The 24,053-nt window shown below is 40.9% G+C and overlaps 1 protein-coding gene across 1 annotated transcript; it reads left to right on the forward strand.

Annotated features, from left to right (window-relative positions):
• Positions 1-1,171: 1,171 nt before the first annotated feature.
• LOC125367018 (zinc finger protein ZFP2-like) lies at positions 1,172-23,676 on the forward strand. Its single transcript, XM_048367663.1, has 6 exons — positions 1,172-1,376; positions 4,311-4,381; positions 9,972-10,028; positions 18,468-18,534; positions 21,884-23,302; positions 23,555-23,676. The coding sequence occupies exons 1-6, from the start codon at positions 1,172-1,174 to the stop codon at positions 23,674-23,676; spliced, it is 1,941 nt and encodes a 646-aa protein (XP_048223620.1).
• The last annotated feature ends 377 nt before the right edge of the window (positions 23,677-24,053 follow it).

The raw sequence follows: 24,053 nt of genomic DNA on the forward strand, positions 1-24,053 counted from the left end.
GGAGATTTAGAAAACAGAGAAGCACAGTCCAGACCTGTCCTGTACCAGTCCTGTACCAATACAGGCAATTTTTCCTTTTATGCAACACAATCTTTTTAAATTTTTGATTGGATTTCCTTTAACCTTTTTTAAATATCAAAGTCCAGTTTACCAAATCATTTAGACACATCAGAGCATTTGACATAAACCTAGACAAACATACAAAAGTGGGAAAAGTAAAAGAAGTTAGACAAATCTGGAGAAGCAATGCTGCTAAGAAAAGGAAGGGAGAAAAATTCCACTGGGGACATAAAGAAAAAGAGAAGGAGTCACTCCTGGAAGTCTTTTGTTTGCCACATTCTCAGTTCAGTCCCCATGCCTAGGAGGAGTTTCTCTCACCCGTGTGGAGGAGGTTAGACACATATACAGACAACATACAAAATATATTAAGGAACTAAATATGCCATAACAGTCTACTGATTTATAAACTGACGGTGCCAACAAACACGGGACAAGATAACATAACAGGTTATGCAGGTTTGACACAAAAGAGAGTGTCAGACCCATGAACAACACAGAGACAACAGCGATGCGCCATGGGGTCACCCCAGCCACCTGCGGGTGGCTTGGGCTTGCCCTGCATCCGCCCCTGTTGGCGGCTGTGGGTCAGGACTTGGAGCTGACTTGTTGGTGTGCTGGGCTGCTGGCGCCGGCAAAGGGGGGGAGGTACAGGGGGGCATAGGGTGGAGGAAAGATTTCAGCCTCCTTGGAGCCTCCCTGGAACACTGGGGGCTTTTCTTTTTCACGATCTACTTTTTTCTGCATCTGGACAAAAACCTGTGAAGAGACTGTGGAGGACTGGGGGGGGGGGTAAGAAGAGACAAACCCATGAGAGGGTCCCAGAGAAGCTGTTATCTACAAACTCTCTCCAAGTGACTATGTAAGAATTAAGAACATAGTCCTCTACTTTGAGAATTGTACTCAAGTCAGGAGTGCAAGAGTGAGGTTAGTGAGAACTTTTCCTTGAGCTCTAAACATGCCAGAGCTGTGTAGGAATAGTAGGGACTCCTTAGGAATGAGGACTGAGGCATCCATTGGATGTCAGAATGTGGTTCTCCATTTTGAGCCTGAAGAGATGCACGCTGGATCCAGGCCTGGCATATCTTATGTAGTTGAAAAATCCTGTAGCCATATGGAGCCTTTTAGTCCACATTCTAAGAGTACCAATGAGCAGCAGTATTTCACAGATGGTGGAGAAAGGATGGTATTAAGATCACAGACCATAATCTTTAGAAATAATTGTGTTTGTGTTGGAGAAAAACGTTATGAATTCAACAAATATGGAAAGTCCTTCAAATATGAGTCAACTCTGAAAACACATAATAGAATACACAAAGGTGAGAAAATTTATGAATATAATAAATGTGGAAAAGCCATCAGGAAAATTTTATATCTTAGAAGCCATAATAGAATTCACTAGTTGAGAAACCTCATATATGTAACAAATGTGGAAAGTCATTCAAGTTGAGGACAACTTTAAATGTACATAATAGAACTCACACAGGTGAGAAACCATATGCATGTGACCAATGTGGGAAGTCCTTCACCTGGAGAATGCAACTAACTATCCATCAGATAAGTCATACAGGAGAGAAATCTTATAAATGTAACACGTGTGGAAAGTCTTTTGCCCAGAAATCAATTGTGAGTTCTCATGAGAGAACACATACAGGAGAGAAACATAAATGGAACACGTGGAAAGTCTTTTGCCGCAAAATCAATCATTAGTGCTCATGAGAGAAAGCATACAGGAGAGAAACCTTATAAACACAGCACATATGGAAAGTCTTTTTCTGGGAAATCAAACGTTAGTGATCATGAGAGAACACATACAGGAGAGAAACCTTATAAATATAACACATATGGAAAGTCTTTTGCCCAGAAATCAAATGTCAGTGCTCATGAGAGAACATATACAGGAGAGAAACCTTCTAAATGTAACACATGAGGAGTCTTTTACCCTGAAATCAAGCGTTACTGTTCACGGGCGAACACATACAGGACAGAAACTTTAAAAATGTAACATATGTGGAAAGTCTTTTGCAAGGAAATTATACATAAGTGTTCATGAGCAAAACCATACCTGAGAGAATCCTTACAAATATAACACAAGTGGAATGTCTTTCACCCAGAAGACATATCGTATATTCATCAGTGAACACACAGAGAAGACAAACCTTATGAACATAATGAATGTAGAATGTTTTTAACCCACAAATCATACCTAAGTATATAGAAGAAAATTCAATCAAGTGAAAAACTTTATCAATGGAATCGTTGTGGAAATCACTCATTTGGAGGGCACAGCTTACTGTTCATGAGAAAACACACACATGAGAGGAACCTTATAGATGTAACTCATGTGGACAGTTTTTCAGGCAGAAAACCTATCTTCCTGTTCAGCAGCAAATAAACACGGGAGAGAAACCTTATGAATACAGTGAATTTGGAAAGTTCTTCAGAGACAAGGCATCCTTAAGGAAACACAACAGAATTCACAAATGTGAGAAATTGTATGAATTTTAAAAAAATTGAGAAGTCTTTCACCTGGAAATCATACTTATGCAAAAGAAGTTAGCAAGGAGTGTTACAACTGTTTCAAGAAACACTTCATAATTACTCACCAACAAAAGAAAGGATCACATAAAGCAATAAATGAATGCATTGAAAGGACGAAAATATAACTACAAATTACAGCAGGGATGAACCTTGAATACAACCAGCTAAATAACATATACAGATTAGAAAGGAACAGCCATGGCATGATGTCTCTATTGAGTGTGCAATGGTCAACAAACTCATACACAAAAACAATGATGGTTCTGGAGACTGGGATAGAGAGGAACAAGAGCTGCATATTGACTGATTCTACTGCTTTTACTGATTTGGACCACCTAAATTATCAACACAGTAACCAGTGAAACTGGACCCTAACTTATACCTGTCGTTCTAGCTACTCTAGAGTCTGACATCTGAGGATTAAGGTTCAAGATTGGTCCATGTAGAAAAGTCAACAAGATTTTATCTGCAATTAAGCAGCAAAAATCCAGAAGTGGAACTGTGGCCCAAGTGTTAAAGCACCAGGCTTGCCTAGAAAAAAACAAAGAACAAGAGAAGAGCATGAAGCTCTGAGTTCAAGCCCCAGTGCTGGAAATAAATTAATGAACAAATGACTAAAGCCAAACCCAGAAGCCAGTGTATAAGGGGATCTGTGGCTTTGAGCACCCACACCCCTGGCGTGTCCCCTCTGTACCGCCATCATAAAAATGGCAGTGTAGTTGATGTGTAGCATTCTGTTGCTGTTTTACAAAGCCAGAGGAGAGTGGGTGCTCACAGCACCATCTTTCCTAAGACAGTTCCCCAAAAAGGATGGAGGAGGCAATGGAGAGTTCAGGGTGTGGGGCATGCCCACCTGTATGCCTTGCATCATTAAGAGGCGGTTCTAGCTGGCCCTGCTTCCCAGCCTTGGGACGACGTGTAGCCAAGATGGCGCCTGGTAATGAACCCAGAGGCAGACCTGTGGGCCGTGAGGTAGAATTAGGCCTCCCCTTAGGGAGGTCCCTCGGAGCTCCACCCTGATGGACAGCTCAGGCATCAAATCCCAGCCCCTTATGTAGGTGCACATACCCCTCCCCTTCTGCCGCCCTCTGGCCCCTTTAAAAGAACTGCTCATTGCCACCATTAAACGAGTCTTAGCGCTGACTGGCTCCCAGATGGTCTGTGTGTTCTCCGTCAAGAGGGGGGCTGGGTGGCAGTCTGTCAGCCCCATATATCCTCTTCCCAGACCCGTTTGCATGAGGTGTGCTATCCCGTCTCTCCTGCAGGACAGGAGAGCACGGGAGGCTAAAAACCCCTGGCATCAGTGCACTGAAGGACAGTCCTGTAACCAGGCAAAAATTCAATAACACCAACTAAGTATTAATATATTTTAGTGCAGAACAGCAGAAAAGGATTTACCCCTGAGAGACAGCTGAAAATTTCCTTCTCAGACAGATCAAGGAACTGATACATGTTAGGGCCTGGTTAAACCAGGGACTTTGCTTTACACTGGTATGAATGCAATAAGCTGCAGTCCACAAGGCTACCAAAGACCCTGAGCACTGTGCCTAGCTGTGGGTTTATTACTGTGTTTTGTTTGGAGGAGGAAGGGCAATGTTTTTCCTCACACCTTGAAGAACAAAATATCACCAACCACATAATGGGTTTTTCCCCACTCATTTAAAATATTACATTTCTAATTTAAGCAGGTGGCAACCCTCTATTGATTCTAGGAAGCAACTTTACAAGGGCACCTGCAACTCCCTTTATGAAGCAAACCTCTGATAGTTTATATGGACTGAAGGTAAGTATAAGAAACATCAAATGATCCCCCAAATTCTGGGGTGTTCTCCAGCTGATGCCTTCAGTCCTGAGTCTGACATGTGATGCCTGACTGAATCTGGCCCCTGCATCTCTTGCTGGTTCATCCATCTCATGGAACAGAGAGTAAAGTAATTGAGTGAACATCAGATTAGACCTTAAAAGCCTGTTTGATGTACATGGGACCAAAGAGGAGTTGTCCTAGGTGTCATAGCTCATGTCTATAATCCTATTTACTCAGGGGGCTGAGATCTAAGGATCAAGGGTGGAAGCCAGGCTGGGCAGGAAAGACTGTGAGACTCTCATCACCAATTAACCACCAATAAACCAGAAGTGGAGCTGTGGCTCTAGTAGTAGATTATTGAGCCTTCAGCACAAAAGCTCTCTGAGTTCAAGCCCCCAAAATTATTGAAGCTTCACTCAGTAGGTGATGTTGAGAAATCTACAGTTATACAGACATTTGAATTTTTGTTTTATGGGAATAAATGCAACTAGTTAAAGAGATATTAGTCAGTCTCTACAATGTAACCAGGGAACTTTAAAATCAGAAATGTTTGGGGTTGGGGATATGGCCTAGTGGCAAGAGTGCTTTCCTCGTATACAAGAGGACCTGGGTTCAATTCCCCAGCACCACGTATACAGAAAATGGCCAGAAGTGGCGCTGTGTCTCAAGTGGCAGAGCGCTAGCCTTGAGCAACAAAGAAGCCAGGGACGGTGCTCAGGCCCTGAGTCCAAGCCCCAGGAATAGCAAAAACAAAAAAAACAAACAAAAGAGAAATGTTTGACTTCAAAGGGAGCTCTCCCTGCCCTGTTCAAACTCTCCAGCACACAGTGAGCCCACTGGATGTTAATTTATTCCACAGCTCTCTGCCCCCAGTCAGTACTTTGCTAGCGTGATACCCGGTACTCTGTTTTGTTGAGCATCATCATTGTACATAAGTGTTGACACTTCATTTGAAATAGTTCCACATTTTCTCTGGCACTTAAAAGCTTGGCCTGACTAATAGGAGAACAAGTTAAAGCCAGCCCAATCAAGTCAGTCCATCATACTTGTTAGCGGCTAGCAATAGTATATCATCCCAACAACCTGTGCCCTTTCAGGAAGGAGCAGCCTTACCTCCACCTGCATCATTTGGGGACCTGCCAAATTCGTGTGCTAATGCTAACTAAAATGATAGGTTGGTTCAAAGAGTTACTATGAGGCAGACTGTAACTCCATTGGCCACCTGCCTGTGACCTGACTTGACTATGCAGTTTCTCTATAAGTGTTCTTACCTCATTGGCCACCTCTATGTGACCCGCCTAGACTATGTGGTATTTCCCTATATAACCCAACCCTGAGCCTGGCCCAGGTTGCTTCTCTCCTGCTCCCGAGTTTGGGCTGTGACCCTGGCTGGCTATTCTGTTTTATACTTCCCCAATAAACCCATCTTTGTACTTATGACTGTCTCTCAGTGTTGTACTGTTGGAGGGATGGGTGATTCCCCCCACTCGGACCCCATTTCAATACCAAACAAAAATTTGTCAAGGCTTAGCAATGGATACTACTGGAGTTGTATTTCTGTGTCAGGCACACTAATAAGATCATTGTTGGTGTTGGGAATATGGCCTACTTGCAGGGAACTTGCCTCATATACATGGGTTCCACTCCTCAGCCCCACATATATAGAAAAAGCAGAAGTGGCTCGGTGGCTCAAGTGGTAGAGTGCCAGCCCTGAGCAAAAAGAAGCCAAGGGAAAAAAAGAGGCCAAGGGACACTGCTCAGATCCTGAGTTTGAGCCCCAGGACTGGAAATAAAATCACTGTTATGCCTTTTGAAATTTAGAAACAGAACATAATGAAACCCTAGTACACAAAGAATTACATGAAAAAGTCTATGGAGCAATATTTTTGTTCCTTTCTAACCAGAGACCATCGTGTGTGTGTGTGTGTGTGTGTGTGTGTGTGTGTGTGTGTGTGTGTGTATTTGTATGCCCATTGGTACTTTCTTTTTGTTACTATAAAGATGACATTCTGAAAATCTACATAGAGACCCTTTGGCTCTATACAAGTAAATAATGACACTACAAATTACTAGGACAGGAAGGAGAGAAGAGGAGCCATAAAGAAAGCCAAGTCAAAAGGCAAAGAACTGAATTATGATGGGACCCTGGCACTGTTCAACTTGGGAACTTGTCACCAGCTTTCAAGCCACTGTCAGCTAGCAAAGGAATGGAGGACGAGAAGTCCTTAGCCCTCATCAGTGCAAAGATCAACAAAAAGGAACCTGAAGAGAGACAGCAGGCAACCAAAAGCTGTGGAAGAAGTGGTATAAATCAGAGAAAAAGCAAGTCAGTTAAGATCCTGAAATCACTCGTGGTCTAGATCACACAGTGCCAGAAGACATGATAACGGGAGGCATCGGTTGGGAACGTGCACCTGAAGGTCCTGAACCTGTCCCACAGGTACAGTGAGAGCCTTCAAAGACACCACAATCAAGCTTTCCCCCACATTAGGCCAGGCATATCACAGATGCCTTGAAATATTCTAATAGACACAGCCATAAGAGAAAAACATGCCATTCTCCACCTCAGAGCATGTTTGGTGATCATTCAGATGCTGCAAAGAAGCACAGAAAAGAAAAGGACCATCACAGGGACCTCTCCTTCCCCTGCTCCCATAAAGGCAAGCACTATGGCAGCAGCCGCTCAGGACATGGCAGACAGGGGCAGTCACTAACATGGTATCTTTACTACCTACATCCATGTGTGTACAGTCACTCAAAAGTAATTCTGACTTGATTTCTTCAAAGTGAGAATCCAGAAATTCTTGGGACATGTTCTTCTCAAAAGAACTATATTAAACTTTTTGACAAATTAAAATAATTGAAGTGTCTAACTGATAACCATGGCCTGCTTCCATTGTACTTTATTACAGTTGTGTGTTGTTTGTAGCAATAAGAACTGGAGAATAAACTCTTAAAAAATGTATCTTATGGGGTTGGGAATGTGGCTTACTGGTAGAGTGCTTGCCTAGCACACAGGAAGCCTTGGGTTTCCATTCCTCAGCACCACATAAACAAAAAAGGCCAGGAGTGGTTCTGTGAGAGAACACACCTGGGACACCTGAATGCAGGTGGAGGAATTTCCTTATTGTGTTATTCAAAGTGCTCTGGTTTGAAGATGTCACATAAAACACGTGCAATGGCAGTTTACTCTCCAATGCATAAAACGTTTATGCTGTCTCTTTTTAAATATTTAATGATACTACAGAGAGGACTAGCGAAAGGCTCGTTTTGAGGAACAAGATTTTGTCTAGAGGTAGGTGACTTGGGTAGCATGCTTGAAGCCCTGGTTGATTCCTCAGTAGCACATTTATAGAAAAAGACAGAAGTGGTGTTGTGGCTCAAGTGGTAGAGTGCTAGGCATGAGCAAAACGGAGCCAGCACAGTACCTAGGAACGTAGTTCAAGCCCCGGAACTGGCAAAAATGAAAAAAAAAAGTCTCTCTCTGGATTCTGCTATGGCGAATACTATCCTGCAAGTCATAACTAAGGCACTATCTCAGAATCAGAGGGTATCCCTTGTAAAATACCAGCTATTTGACCCTTAACTGCCCAAGTGTGGCAGGATCTATGTGCTCTTAGGACTAAGGGTTAAGCCAACTCCGAAGCCTAAATAAGGCCAACTTCCCCTAGGGTGCAGATGGCATTCTGGGAACTGTAGTCCACTGAGCACAAACCCCGTGGAAGTGCCTAACTGGGCTCCTTGTGAGCATGCGCCTGCCTGCCCACTGAGACTGTTTCCAGTCTGTAAATTCCGGTTCCTCTCTCTTTACCCGGCTTCTGGGAAGTGCTGTGAAGTACGCGTTTGCATTCCCACGGTTTGAGCCACCGAGTAAGGGCCCCGTGTTTAGTAGGCTGTGGGACTGTGACCTGAAGGGATCCCAGTGAGGGAAGGTGTCAGGTAAGAGGCACAGGCCGGACTCGAGACAGGAGTCTGCCCTCTGCGCGCTTCTCCAGTTGGGCTTCCCAAGTGGGCACTGCTATCAGCCCGTGCGGCTGCCGAGGCAGAACCTGGCCGCTGGAGCTCTGCACACAGGTTGGGTGTTTTCCAGAGCCAGAGAGCCGGGAGGTGCGCAGGCACACTCCTCCAATGCGGTTCCACCGAGCACACGGGTGAAGGTGTCCACGTTGGCCTGTGGGACCACGAGCATGGGGAAAGTTGCAGTGAAAATGAAATGTGCGCAGGCCCTGGGGCTTGTCTTATAGCAGTTGTGTTTTCTGGTTCTGGGTGGTTGATTCTGGGTTGTTTTTCTGGTCTGCTCGTGCTTTCTTAGCCTTCACAGCAGACCATCTTTGTCTTCACCCAGGTTTCTTTCTAGAGACTAATCCACACAGTATATTGGAATACTGTGTGATGGTTGTGTGTTTATAGAATGAAGCCTATTGGTGTTGGAAGGAGGGCAACCTGTGATAGCAATGTCCCTCCTGAAGGAAGAGATCTTGTGAAGTCTGGCAAGCCCAAAAAGTAGAGGGTGAAAAGGATGGGAAGGAAATGATCTATTAAGGTTTCCATGCCTTAAGCAAGAGTCAGTTCTACTTTGTACAAGATTCATGAGGTTCTAGATCCTGTAACACTCTCAATCACTTTCTGTTAGAATGTTTAGACCAATTTTTAGGGAGAGAGATGAGGTGGACTAATAAACCAGATCCTGGATATTAAATGGACTTAAGGCTGTAGTTTGGGTGGAAAGGTAAGATTTACAACTACAAGTATGCATGTAATAATACCCTAACCATCTTCATTTAATTTAGAGCCTCCTATTCTCATAATCATTTCTAGTATGTGATCTTTCAACTTCATCCTAAAGGTCCTAGGAAGGGATGTACTGATACAAGCTGTAACTTGTTTGTTTGTTTGCTTGTTTTTCTGTCAGTTCAGAAAGTCTTTCTAACTGTGTTTTGACTTAAAAGAAAAATAAGAAGAGTAAACTTAAGACAATGCACTTTTCCCAAGGTTGTTTTATTTGAAGATACCACATTTCCTGAAGGTTTAACTAGGGTTACTCATTATGTCCCTGTTATGTGGAGAGGGATGTAGGGACTAACTTCCACGCAAAGATTGATCTTTCTTTCTTTCTTTCTTTCTTTCTTTCTTTCTTTCTTTCTTTCTTTCTTTCTTTCTTTCTTTCTTTCTTTCTTTCTTTCTTTCTTTCTTTCTTTCTTTCTTTCTTTCTTTCTTTCTTTCTGCCTTTCCTGGGGCTTAGACTCCAAGGCTGAGCAGTGTCCCTGGCTTTGTTTTTGCTTAAGGCTAGCACTCTACCACTTGAGTCACAGCTCCATTTCTGGCTCTTTCTATTTAAATGGTGCTGAGGAATGGAACCTAGGCCTTCATGCATGCAAGGGGAGCAGTCAACCGCTAAACCACAATCCCAGCCCTAATCTAGGGTTTATAAAGGTAAAAACCACACGCAGGTGGTTATAGATGGCTTGGCAGAGTGGGTTGCAGTTACTAAGCAGTATAGAGCAGGAAAATCTCTGGCAAATTCCCAATAGTTCCTTTGCTGACTACCTCATTGCCTTTTTTTTCCCAGCCTTGCTTCCAGAATCTTCTGTTCATTGGCAATAGGAACAGAATGGAGGGATATCAGGTGAGTGCTTTTGGTTTCTCACCCAGTGTTACATTCCATTTTATGAACTTAATGGAGGTCCCTGGTTTAAAATGGAAAAGTAGATTGAGCTTGAGGAAAATGTACCTAAATAAGACGTAGATGTATTGTACATTTTGCAGCTGATAAAAATCTTACATTCTGTCTACATCACCTGCAGATTTGCTTTGATTGGTCTCACACTTTGTAAAATTTTGATTGTTTGATTTGCCAGTCCTGTAGTTTGAACTCAATGCTTGGGCTCTGTCCCTGAGCCTCTCTGTTCTCAAGGCTAGCACTTGAGCCACTGCACCATGTCAGCTTTTTTCTGTTCATGTGGTGCTGAGGGATGGAACCCAGGGATTCATGCATCCTAAACAAGTAGTACAGCTGATCACCATTTCCAACCCTCCAGGGTTTTTTTTTTTATGTGAGACAAAAGTGTGACACCTGTTATGTGACTCAATCACCCCCAGGAAGTCACTTCTCTGGGAAAGTGAAGATGGCTGGCAACTAATCAGAAATCACATCTTAACTAATAATATTAACCTGTTTTAATGACCCTTTATTGGAGTGAGTGAAATAGGGTAGTTATAAACACCTTCAAATGTTCTATAGGACTGAGTAAGCCATAAGTATTTAAAGTACTCTGAGAACATATTTCTTGTTGGTGCCCATTTCCAATAGGAAAAGCAGTAGATTTTAGTGTTGTATCTTCAAAAGCTCATCAGTTAAATCCCATGACTGCTTTGTGGTTTTTGTTTTACTTGAAACTTTAACCTGAACCATGCCTACAACCTGGGATTAGAAATGGATTTAGGGAAGAAATGAAACACAGGAGTTAAAATCACCTGGGGGATGAAGTAGAACTCCATCAATATTTAGGAACTCTTTTATTTTTCTTTTTTGTTTCTCATTTCATTTTTTTTGTAATTTATTTATTAATTAAAGAAAAAAATTTTTGAGATGGTGTTGTGCAAAAAGGGTACAGTTACATAGTAGGGCAGTGTGTACATTTCTTGTGATATCTTACACCCTGTTTTTCTTTCCCTTCCCTAGGTTGGTAGACATATATAAAATATACAATGTACCAAGAACATATATTACAGCCAGGTGGCCTACGCCGAAGAAAATTCGCCCACAGCTTTAAATGTAATGTCAAAAATAGACAATAGGTCGACAGTAGTCTTATATGAACAGACATACATAGCTTTTGAGCTATTGTGATCCACTGAAAGGTCAAATTATTTATTTATTTATTTATTTTTTATTTTTTATTTTTTGGCCAGTCCTGGGCTCAAGGCTAGCACTCTGGTACCTGAGCCACAGTGCCCCTTCTGGCCATTTTCCATATATGTGGTGCTAGGGAATCAAACCGAGAGCTTCATGTGTAGGAGTCAAGCACTCTTGCCACTAGGCCATATTCCCAGCCCGAAAGGTCAATTTTTGACGTTTATATGTTGAGCAGTTGTTTGGTTTTAGTTACATAGTGAAGGGTCACTGACCCAAACATGTGAGAAATACCATCTGACAATAAGTTTTTGGTTTCACAGACCTGGTCTCTGCTGTCTCCCCACCACATACCTTAACAGTCATATATCAGGGAGACCATGCCCCTTTGTTTTCTATGTTCTAGGATTATCTCGCTCAACATTATTTGTTCAAGTTCTGACCATTTCCCTGCGAATACCAATATTTCACCATTTCTAATCTCTAGGTAGTATTCCATTGTGTATAGGTACCATATTTTTTGGATGCTTTCATCTTTGGAGGGGCATCAGGGTTGTTTCCATATTTTGGCTATTGTGAATTGTGCAGCGATAAACATGGAAGTAGAGATGTCTTTTTGATATCTTGGGACCTGTTGTTCAGGATAGATGTCTAGGAGTGGTATGGCTGGGTCATAGGGTAGGTCTATGTTGAGCTTTTTGAGAAACCTCCATACTGTTCTCCAAAGTGGTCGTACTAACTTGGACTCCCCCCAACAATGGAGGAGGGTTCCTCTTTCCCTGCACCCCCTCTAGCATTTGTTGTTGCCTGAGTTCAGATTATAGGCCATTCTAACTGGAGTGAGGTGGTATCTCAGGGTTGTTTTTATTTGCATTTTCTTTACTGCCAGGGTTGTTGAACATTTCCTCATATGTTTCTTTGCCATTTTTATCTCTTCTCTTGTGAAGTGTCTCTTTATCTCCTTTGCCCATTTCCTAATTGGTTTACTGGCTTGGAGGGGCTTAGTTTTTTGAGTTCTCTGTAGATGACAGATATTAGGCCATTGTCTTTTGCTGTGCTGGTAAAGATCCTTTCCCATATGGTTGGCCGTCTTTCTAGTTTGGTGGCTATGTCCTTAGTTGTGCAGAAACTTTTTAATTTATAGCAGTCCCATTTGTCGAGTCTTTCCCCTATTTGTTGTGCCCCTGGGACTGTATTCAGGAAGTTTCTTCATGTGACTATAAGTTCTAGTGTCTTTCCTACTCTGTCCTTCAGTAGTTTCAAAGATTCAGGTCCTTGATCCATTTTGAGTTAATTTTGGTCCATGGTGATAGGCTTGAGTCTACTTTGAGTTTTCTGCATTTGGCTGCCCAGTTCTCCCAGCACCATTAGTAGAAGAGGCTCTGTTTGTTCCATTGCATGTCTTTAGCTCCTTTGTCAAACATCAGATCACCGTAAGGGTGCGGTTTTATTTCTGGGTCTTCAATTCTATTCCATTGGTATTCATGTATGTTTTTATACCAATACCAGGCTGTTTTGTTATGATGGCTCTAAAGTAGAGCTTGAAGTCTGGTGTTGTGATACCTCCTACACTGCTTTTTTTTTTTTTTGCCTAGAATTCCTTTGGCTATTCTAGGTCTGTTGCTGTTCCATATGAATTTATGGGTTGCTTTCTCTTTTTCAGTGATGAATGTAGCTGGGATTTTGATGGGGATTGCATTGAATTTGTTTAACAATTTGGGCAATATGGCCATTTTCCCTATATTGATTCTGCCTACCCATGAGCATGGAAGGTCTTTCCATCTCCTTGTGTCTTCTTTGATATCCTTTATTAGATTTTTATAGTTCTCATTAAATAGGTCCGTCACATCTTTGGTTAGGTTAATCCCTAGGTACTTTATTCTTTTTTTGGCTACTGTAAATGGAATTATTTCCATAATTTCCTTTTCTGCTTGTATATTGCTGGTTTACAAAAAAGATGCTGACTTTTGTGGATTGATTTTGTAGCCTGATACTTTGCCAAAATGGTTTATTAGGTGTAGTTTGGGGACTGAGTTTTTTGGGTCCTTCAGATATAAGATCATGTCATCTGAGAATAGGAATAGCTTGATTTACTTTTTGCTGATGTGGATCCCTTTGATGTCCTCCTCTTCTCTTATTGCTATGTCTAGGGATTCCAGCACTATATTGAAAAGAAGTGGGGAGAGTGGGCATCCTTGTCTTGTTCCTGAGTTTAGGGGGAATTATTTTAGTTTCTCCCCATTTAATACAATGTTAGCAGTTGGTCTGTTGTATATGGCTTTTATTGTTTTGAGGAATGTTCCATCTATTCCTTTTCTCTCCAGAGCTTTTAGTAGTTATGGATGTTGTATTTTGTCAAAAGCTTTTTGGGCATCGACTGAGATAACAATGTGATTCTTCATCTTAGTTCTGTTGACGTGGTGAATTACATTGAGTGATTTACGGATGTTGAACCATCCTTGTGACTGTGGGATAAAGCCTGCTTGGTCATGATGTATAATTTTCTTGATCAATTTCTGGATCCTGTTAGCTAATATTTTTTTCAGGAGCTCTGTGTCTATTTTCAGTAGTGATATTGGTCTGTAGTTCTCTTTTTTGTTGGGTCTTTGCCTGGTTTGGGGATGAGAATAATATTAGCTTCATATAGTGAGTTTGGGATTTCTCCCTCTGTTTCTATTTCGTGGAAGAGTTTGAGGAGTATTGGTATTAGCTCCTCACTAAAGGTTTTATAGAATTCATTGGTGAAAAAGCAGTAGACTTTAGACATGTATTTCTTCAAAAGCTCATCAGTTAAATCCCATGGCTGCTTTGTGGTGTTTCTTTTACTTGAAACTTTTACCTAAACTATGCCTGAAACCTGTTTATTAGCTACTTAGTTTGAGTTTTCTGCCCAGTCAGGCCTCCAGACCTCAGCCTCCTTTGTACCTGGAGTAGGATAACATTCTTATTTATTTTTATTTTTATTTTTATTTTTTGGCCAGTCCTGGGCCTTGGACTCAGGGCCTGAACACTGTCCCTGGCTTCTTCCCGCTCAAGGCTAGCACTCCGCCACTTGAGCCACAGCGCCGCTTCTGGCCATTTTCTGTATATGTGGTGCTGGGGAATCGAACCTAGGGCTTCGTGTATCCGAGGCAGGCACTCTTGCCACTAGGCTATATCCCCAGCCCCAGGATAACATTCTTGGACCAGAGTTCTAGGTGTTGTTTTTGTTACTCTTTAGTTTTTTTCAATTAATTTATTTATTGTCAAAGTGATGTACATAGGGGATATAATTTCATATGTAAGGTAGTGAGTACATTTCTTTTTTCTTTTCTTTGTTTTTACCAGTCTTGGGGCTTGGACTCAGGGACTGAGCACTCTCCCAGGCTTCTTTTTCCTCAAGGCTAGCACTCCAGCACTTGAGCACCTGTCCCACTTCTAGCTTTTTCTATTTATGTGGTTCTGTGGAAAAGAACCTAGGGCTTCATGTATGCGAGACAAGCACTCTACTACTAGGCCATTTTTCCCAGCCCCTCTCACTTTATTTTACATATCATTTTTTTTATCTTAATGTGTGTCCAAGATTAAAAATGGAAAACTAGACTCAGTTTCAGCAAAACATTCCTAAGTAAGACAAAGATATACTGTAGATTTTGTGGCTTACAAAATATTACATTCTAAGTTGAGTACAGATTTTCTTCAGTTTCTCTGTACATTTATTTATTTTACTGTGCCTAAATCAATCCCTGAGTCTTGTACCTGAGCCTCTCTAGGCTCAAGGCTAGTAGTCTACCACTTGAGCTACAGCATTCCTTTTGGGTTTTTCTGCTTATATGTTCCTGAGGAATCAAACCAAGGGCTTTGAGCATGCCAGGCAAGCAGTCTACCGCTCAGCCACATCCCAGTTCTGTTTCGAGGTTTTTGGATGTGAGGAAAAATTGGTCACATTGTTGAGTGATTCAGCCAAAGGTACTTGAACTACTGTCTATATAGTTCTTGTTAGTGTACATTTCCAATAGAAATGCAGTAAACTTTAGGGTTGTGTTTTTTTCAAAAGCATATTAGTTCAATCCTATGACTGCTTCATTGTGTTTGTTTTACTTGAAACAGGCTATATTTCATTCTGTCATCTTTCTACACATTAATCCTGTTTGGCTGCATGAAACATTCATAACTATACCATTTACTGATAGTACATGTTGCTTTATTTTGGGCTCCCATGTCTGCCATCCATCTAGAGCATTTCTCATCTTCCATGTGAGAAGCAGTAGAGTCATTGAATATGCAGCTCCTGTTCCCCTTATCCCAGTCTCCAGAACCATCATTCTTTTTGGCTTATGAGTATGTTGGTCCTGAACAACTCAAGAATAGCCATTATACCATGGCTGTTCCTTTCGAATTGGTATATTTTACTTAAGGTGATTTATTCAAGACTCATCCCTGCTGTAATGAGTAGTAATATTTTCTTTTCAATGCATTTATCTAATGTTTTATATGTTCCTATCTTTTATTGGTGAGTAATTGTGAAGTGTTTCTCCAAGTAGTTGTTATAGTCCTTGCTTTCCTTCTGTTGTATAGAAACCTAGAAAAAGAATTCCTGGTGCATATGCCAGTGTGTTTCTATGTTTAATTCACTTTATGGTTGTCTATACCATCTTTGACATTTTTACATTCCTGGCAGATGTGCGCCAAAGATCACACTATTTTCACATCTTTCCCAGAACTTACTAGATTTTAGGGGTTGTTGGTTTGTGTTTTTTTTTTTTTAAATATGAGCATATTGACATGTATAAAGTAGTTATTTTATTGTGATTTTGATTGTCCTAAGTTGTGAAGTCATTCTCCAAGTACTTGTTTTATCCCCTGCTTTCACTGTTGTTTTGTACTAATCTTTTCAATTTTTCTTTTTTCTGACTTCTTTGTTGGCAGTCTTGGGGCTTGAACTCAGTGCCTGGCACTGTACTAGAGGTGCTCTTCAAGAGCACTGTACCATTTGGACCACAATGCCACACCAAGCCAAAGTCCTAGCCTTTAAAGGGTTTTACATTAGTATTCATAGAAAAATAACAGTTTGTTTAAAGTTGTCTGTTAATACAGGTGCTGTTTTTCTGCAAGTATCTTCATTGTATGTTTGGTACAATCTGTGGCATTCACAAGTATGTAAGGGCTCATATATTCCTTTCAAACACCTATTATTTATTAGCTCTTAACTCCACTGGTAGTTTGACTATTATGTTAATAAAGAAGTAACCAGATATTTATGTATAGAAAAAAGGCCATCCATATGCTGAAGCAGGGCACTTCAGAAGAAGTAGAACCTGCAGAAAAATTGTTATGCTGATATTTAGTAAACTTTATCAAAGTAACCTACACATACTATTCCAAGCATCTACTTATACTTAATATTGTCATGTCAGATTAGTAGCACCTGAGAATTTTCATCCTGTTTCTGGTGCTAGCGAAGAGAAATATCCTGATGTAATAGGGGCATCGTGTATTTGTTATTGTATTCCTAGGTATCTAGTTAATATAGAGCCAATATTACTACTATGATATGTCTTCTTTATACTTTATAGATAATGGAGCAAGCTCCCAAATAATATGTAAGGAAAACACATTTGTAGAAGAGTAAAATTCCATACTTGGTCTTCTCCTGACTCAGGGCTAATTTCTTGATGAAAATGTGCCATTACAGAAGCCCGTGTCCTTTGAAGATGTGGCTATGGATTTCAGCTGGGAGGAGTGGCAGGACCTGGACATTTCTCAGAGGACCCTGTATAGAGATGTAATGCTGGAGACCTACAGCAACTTGTTGTCCTTGGGTAAGCAAAAGATACATTAATTTACAGGTTCAAGTGCTTTTTTTTTTAGTAGAACTATGAGTCTTTATCAAAGGTGCAATGATATTTAGGTATAAGATTACAGAATATGGGAAGTAGTGCATCTTTACAAGAAAATTCTCCCCTTGATTATATTACTCCAGAGGCAATTTTATTCTCATTCTTCAAGAAGTCAAGGTAGCACCATTTAGACAACAGTTCTGAGACATGATCTATTACCAGGGGAGTTTCTTATGAAACTTGTGGCCATTGTGATAGATGGATATATAATCTAGAGCATAATGTATATTTGTACTCAATGTAAGATCTAAAAATCAGTAATTGAAAGTAGGCATTTAAAATCTAAAGCTTTCACGGGGCACTCCTCTTGATACTTGTAATCCTAGGTATGGAAATCCAAACGAGCCAAATGAGAAGATTCTCCAGGAGAATCCTTTCTTAATGAATAATAAAAATCCATTTAAAGTGATAAAACTCTGGCCTTTAGCAAAAGAGCTCAGGGGACTCGGCCATTCCTTGAGTACAAGGGAAAACACTGAAAAAAAAATCCAAACCTTATATTTCTACGCAACGTCAACCATGAAGCTATTGAGAAATGAGAAAGTAGAGTTTGGACGAGTTTGAGCTTTTTTTTTTTTTTTTTGGCCAGTCCTGGGCCTTGGACTCATGGCCTGAGCGCTGTCCCTGGCTTCTTTTTGTTTCTTTTTTGGCCAGTCCTGGGCCTTGGACTCAGGGCCTGGGCACTGTCCCTGACTTCCTTTTGCTCAAGGCTAGCACTCTGCCACTTGAGCGACAGTGGCACTTCTGGCCATTTTCTGTATATGTGGTGCTGGGGAATCGAACCCAGGGCCTCATGTATACGACGCAAGCTCTCTTGCCACTAGGCCATATCCCCAGCCCCCAAGTTTGAGCTTTTTAGCCTCCCGCACTCTCCTGTCCTGCTGGGGAGAGAGGAAAGCACATCCCACGGAAACGGGTCCAGGAAGAGGATATAGGGGGCTGACAGACCACCACCCAGCCCTCTTCTCCACAGAGGACAAACAGGCAGCCTGGAAGCAGGTCGAGCCAACTAGTTTATTCAGGAAATGATCTGTTCTTTTACACAGGTTGGAGGGCGGCGGATGGGGAGTGGTACATGCACCTACATAGGCTGTGAGTGGACGCCTGACCTGCCCGTCAGGGTGACGCTCCAAGGGACCTCCCTAAGGGGCGGCTGATATCTATGTCAGGGCCCACAGAACTGCCTCGTAATGATGCAAGGCTGGTGTGCCCCACAGGAGTAACCTGTATACCAGAAAGTCTGAGATCATTATAGCACAGATGTCCAGAATCACCATGAACAATAGTTCTCCACTGTTTCTTCATAACAGGGCACTGTGTTTCTAAACCCAAGTTGATTATCAAGCTGGAGGAAGGTGCAGAAACATGGATGGAAGAAGCCTCAGGCAAGAATTTCCAAGGTGAGTGAATGCATCCTACACAGTGCTGTTGGAGACAGAGCTCAGGTGGTAAGTTCACTTCTTTTTGTTTGTTTTGTTTTTTAATATCTTTGTTAGTTAAATTTTGTTGACAAGGTGTTGTGCAAAAAAGGTACAGTTACATAATAGGGCAGTGTGTACATTCCTTGTGATATCTTACACCCTCATTTTTCTTTCCCTTCCCTAGATCAGGTAGGCATATATACAATACACAGTGTACCAAAAACAGATACAGTAGCCACGTGGCATATGCCAAAGGAAATTCATCTAGAACTTTAAATATAACGTCAACAATAGAGTTTGCTTGTCCTTGTCTTATATGATCATTCATACATAGCTTTTGAGCTATTGTGATCCACTAAGAGGTCTACTTTAGACCTTTCTATGTTTAGTAGTTGTTTGGTTTTAGTTACATAATGTAAGGTCCCTGACTGAAACCTGTGGGAACCAGCTTTTAGTAGTATCTATTTGTTGAATGGTCGTTCTATTTTCAATAAGATTTATCTCTTTTTTAATCTTTGTGATCTCTCTCCTCCTAGTCATTTTAGATTTGATTATTTCTTGTTCCTCCATGTGTTTTACTTTCATCGTGAGGTTGTTCACCTGCTCTGATTCCATTCTTTTAATGTGAGTGCTGAGGGCAATGATCTTGTCCCGCAGCACTGTCTTCGCTGTATCCCATAGGTTTCTTTGTGATGTATTTTCATTGTTGTTGTGGCTTATGAATTTGTTAATTTCATCCTTAGTTTGTTCTGTGACCCAGGTGTTAGATAACAGTGAGGGGGTTTAGCCTCCAAGTATTTGTATAGCCTCTGTGGTATCCTTTGTTATTGAGGGTTATCTCGATTCCACTGTGATCAGATTTTGTACATGGGATGATGTCAATACTCTTGTATTTGCTGAGGTTCTTTGTGTGGGCTATGACATCTATTTTGGAGTATGTTCAATGGGCTGCTGAGAAGAATGTGTATTGGGTCTCAGTGGGGTGATAGACTCTGTACAGATCTGTCAGATCCATTTGGGATATGGTATTACTTATGTCTTCGGCTCCCTTGCTAATCCTCTGTGTGTTGGATCCTCTGCCTCTTGGAAAGAGTGGAGTATTAAAGTCTCCCACTATGATTGTTTTTGGGTCTATCTTGTTCTGTAGTTCTGTGCGAATTTATTTGACATATGTAGGGCCTCTTGTTCGGTGAGTATAAATTTATCACCATGATGTCTTGATTCAGGATTTTTCCTTGTATTAAAATGTAGTGTCCTTCTTTGTCTTTTTGAGTTGATTTTAATGAGAAGTCCAGCTTGTCTGAAATCAGGATGGCTACCCCTGCTGTTTTGGTAGGTGTATTTGCTTGAAAGATCTTGCTCGATCCTTTCATTCAGAGCTTGTTTTTTTCCCTTGCTGTAAGATGGGTCTCTTGAATACCACATATGATAGCAACTTTTTGTTTATGGATCCACTCTGTCAGTCTGCTCATCTTTATCAGAGAGTTAATACCATTTATATCAAAATATCACTCACCTCCACTTGAGAGCTCGAACGCAGTTCTGTAATCTCCTATGGATCAATTATCAAGTCCCAAGATCTGGACGCCAGTTGTTGGACCTGGGTAACTGCAACTGTAGTCAGGACAAAGGGGATGCACAGGCGTGGACCAATGCACACATTATTTTAGGAGGGCCAGGGTTTATATAGGGTTAGAAATCAATTCACAACTTCAAGAGTAAAATTAATACAGAAAGATATCCATATCAATACAAAAGTTGCGAATGTCACTACTGCAAGGGATGTCTCTAGGACAAAGGTTATCACTACTACAAAGGATGTCGCTACTACAAAGGATCAAATCAGTCAATGCAGAACTCTGTCACCTAGCTACTATTTCCTCAAGACTAATTATCTTAGACCATTGACTTCCCTATTTACTGCCAAAAGCTTTGGCGGGAGCAGCTGTGCAAACAAGTCTCCCCAGGGTGGCTCTATAAAGGGGGTGAGAGTCTCATAACAGTGTTTTCCTTTGGCCAACAAAGGAGCCACTTTAATGAAGATTTGTTCCCATAGGCCTATTAATTTGCTAATAAGGCATCAAAATATCTGTGCTGAGGGTAAGACCCCCCACTGGTCAGAGAAATTATTCTCCCACAGGAAGGGGATACAAGGGGATCATAAACGAAAGAGGCTACGGTTTCACATGGCATGTTCAAAGTAATTACAACAGTGATATAACACTTGTTTCATTAACCTGGAGTTCATTCCACTTCACATCATCCTATGCGTTCATAAGGGCAGAGCTATTAGCCTCTTGTGATCCTCTGCTGTGACTAGCCTAAACCTTTGCCAATTATTCCCTCTGAGTGAGACCATAGAGTCCATTTTTCTTTGAGTTTGGCTCACTTCACTTAGTATAATTTTTTCCAAGTTCTTCCATTTCCTTATGAATGTGGCTATGACATTCTTTCTGATATAGGCATGAAATTCCATAGTGTATATGTACCATATTTTCCTGATCCATTCGTATACTGAAAGGCATCTGGGTTGGTTCCATATTTTACCTATGACAAATTGTGCTGCAATGAACGTTGTTGTGCTGGTCACTTTAGTGTGTTCTTGTTTGTGGTCTTTTGGGTAGATGCCCAAAAGTGGGGCTACTGGGTTATAAGGGAGCCCTATGTTTAGACTTCCTGAAGAATCTCCATACCACGTTCCAGAGTGGCTGAAGCAGTTTACATTCCCACCAATAATGAAGTAGCGTTCCCTTTTGGTCACATCCCTTCCAACATTTGTTACTGTTTTTTTCTTCATAAAGGACATTCTTACTGGGTTGAGGTGAAATCTCAATGTTGTTTGATTTCCATTCATTTTATGGCCAGTGACGCAGTGCACTTTTTCTTATGTCTCTTGGCCATTCTCATTTCCTCATCAGAGAAGTCTCTATTTAAGTCTTTAGCTCACTTGTTGAGGGGGCTCTTGGTTCTTTGAGGTTTTGTTTTGCAGGAATTTAATTTTTTTAATTCTGAATGTATTTTGGATAGGAGACCTTTGTCCATTGTAGGGCTGGTAGAGATCTTTTCCCAATCTGTGGGCTTTCTGTTTATCTTCGAAGCGATGTCTTTTGCCCTGCAGAAGCTCTGGAGTTTGATGCCGTCCCATTTACCCAAACTTTCTTTTATTTTTAGCATTTCTGGGCCTTTATTAAGGAAGTTTCGTCCTGTGCCAAGGAACCCAAGTGTTTCTCCTACTCGTTCTTATAGTGTATTCAGGGTATCTGTTTTTATTTCGATGTCTTTGATCCTCATGTTTATTTATTTATTTATTTTTGATGAATCATTTTAGATGTCCTGGAAATTGATGACATGATTAAGAGTTGCAAGAAAAGTCCAGAAGAATGGCCATGTGAAGTAGCAATCACCAAAAGCAACTCTGTGGATGAAAGAGTGAGATTAGTGAGAACTTTTCATTTGAGCTCTAAACACATGCCAGAGCTGCATAGGAATAGTAGGAAATCCTTAGGAATGAGGACTGAGGCATCCACTGCATATCAGAATATGGTTCTCCATTTTGAGCCTGAAGAGATGCATGCTGGATCCAGGCCTGGTGTCTCTCATGTAGATGAAAAATCCCTTACCAACATGGAGACTTTGAATCAACGTTCAGAAATTCCCAGTGAGCAGCATTATTTCACAGATGGTGGAGAAGGGACGGTATTAACCTCAAAGACCATATTCTTTAAAAATAATTGTGCTTGTGTGGGAGAAAATCATTATGAATGCAACAGATATGGAAAATCCCTCAAACACATGTCACCTCTAAGAACACATAATAGAATACATATTACTGAGAAAACTTATGAATGTAATATATGTGAAAATTCCTTCAGGAGCAAGAAAATTCTTAGAAGACATAACAAAATTGAGTCAGGTGAGAGACCTCATATATGTACCAAATGTGGAAAATCTTTCAGGTTGAGGACAAATTCAAATGCACATAATAGATTTCATACAGGTGAGAAACCATACGAATGTAACCAATGTGGGCAGTCCTTCACCTGGAACACTCAACTCAGTATTCATCAGGTAACTCACAGAGGAGAGAAACCTTATAAACATAACACATGTGGAAAGTCATTTCCCCAGAAATCACATATCAGTGTTCATGGGAGAACAAATTCAGGAGAGAAACCGTATAAATGTAAGACATGTGGAAAGTCTTTTGCCTGGCAATCATACCGAAGTGTTCATGAGAGAACACATACAGGAGAGAAACCTTATAAATGTAACACATGTGGAAAGTCTTTTGCCAGGAAAACACACCTTAGTGTTCATGAGAGAACACATACAGGAGAGAAACCTTATAAATGTAACACATGTGGAAAGTCTTTTGCCTCGAAAAGCGACCTTATTGTTCATGAGAGAATACATACAGGAGAGAAACCTTATAAATGTAACACATGTGGAAAATCTTTTACCTACAAATCATCCCTAAGTCTTCATGAGAGAACACATACAGGAGAGAAACCTTATAAATGTAACACATGTGGAAAGTCTTTTGCCAGGAAAACACACCTTAGTGTTCATGAGAGAACACATACAGGAGAGAAACCTTATAAATGTAACACATGTGGAAAGTCTTTTGCCAGGAAAACACACCTTATTCTTCATGAGAGAAAACATACAGGAGAGAAACCTTATAAATGTAACACATGTGGAAAGTCTTTTACCCGGAAATCATATGTTACTGTTCATGAGAGAACACATACAAGAGACAAACCTTATAAACATAACACATGTGGAAAGTCATTTCCCCAGAAATCACACATCAGTGTTCATGAGAGAACAAATTCAGGAGAGAAACCGTATAAATGTAAGACATGTGGAAAGTCTTTTGCCTGGCTATCATACTGAAGTGTTCATGAGAGAACACATACAGGAGAGAAACCTTATAAATGTTACACATGTGGAAAGTCTTTTACCCAGAAATGAAGCGTTACTGTTCATGAGAGAACACATACAGGAGAGAAACCTTATAAATGTAACACATGTGGAAAGTCTTTTACCCGGAAATCACACCTAAGTCTTCATGAGAGAATACATACAGGAGAGAAACCTTATACGTGTAACACATGTTGAAAGTCTTTTACCCAGAAATCAAGCGTTACTTTTCATGAGAGAACCCATACATGAGAGAAACCTTACAAATGTTACACAATTGGAATGTATTTCACCCAGTAGACATATCTTAGTATTCATCAGTGAACACAAAGAAGAGAAACCATATGATCATAACGAGTGTGGAAAGTTTGTAATCCACAAATCATATCTCAGTGCACAGAAGCGAGTTCAAACAAGGGAAAAACTTTATGTAACCAATGTGGGAAATTACTCACCTGGAAATCACACCTTACTTTTCTTGAGAACACACACACACGAGATAAACTTTATTGATGTAACACATGTGGGAAGTTTTCACCCAGAAATCCTGTCTTCCTGTTCATCAGCAAATATAC

This window comes from Perognathus longimembris, chromosome 18, assembly GCF_023159225.1.
Source record: "Perognathus longimembris pacificus isolate PPM17 chromosome 18, ASM2315922v1, whole genome shotgun sequence".
NCBI classification, from domain to species: domain Eukaryota; kingdom Metazoa; phylum Chordata; class Mammalia; order Rodentia; family Heteromyidae; genus Perognathus; species Perognathus longimembris.

Bases quoted from the DNA above. Each gene is read 5' to 3' on its own strand.
- LOC125367018 (XM_048367663.1), top strand. From the start codon at position 1,172: ATGGAGCCTTTTAGTCCACATTCTAAGAGTACCAATGAGCAGCAGTAT. The intron at 4,382-9,971 runs GTAAGTATAAGA...TTTTTTTCCCAG, and splicing joins ATAGTTTATATGGACTGAAG to CCTTGCTTCCAGAATCTTCT. The intron at 18,535-21,883 runs GTGAGTGAATGC...GAATCATTTTAG, and splicing joins CTCAGGCAAGAATTTCCAAG to ATGTCCTGGAAATTGATGAC.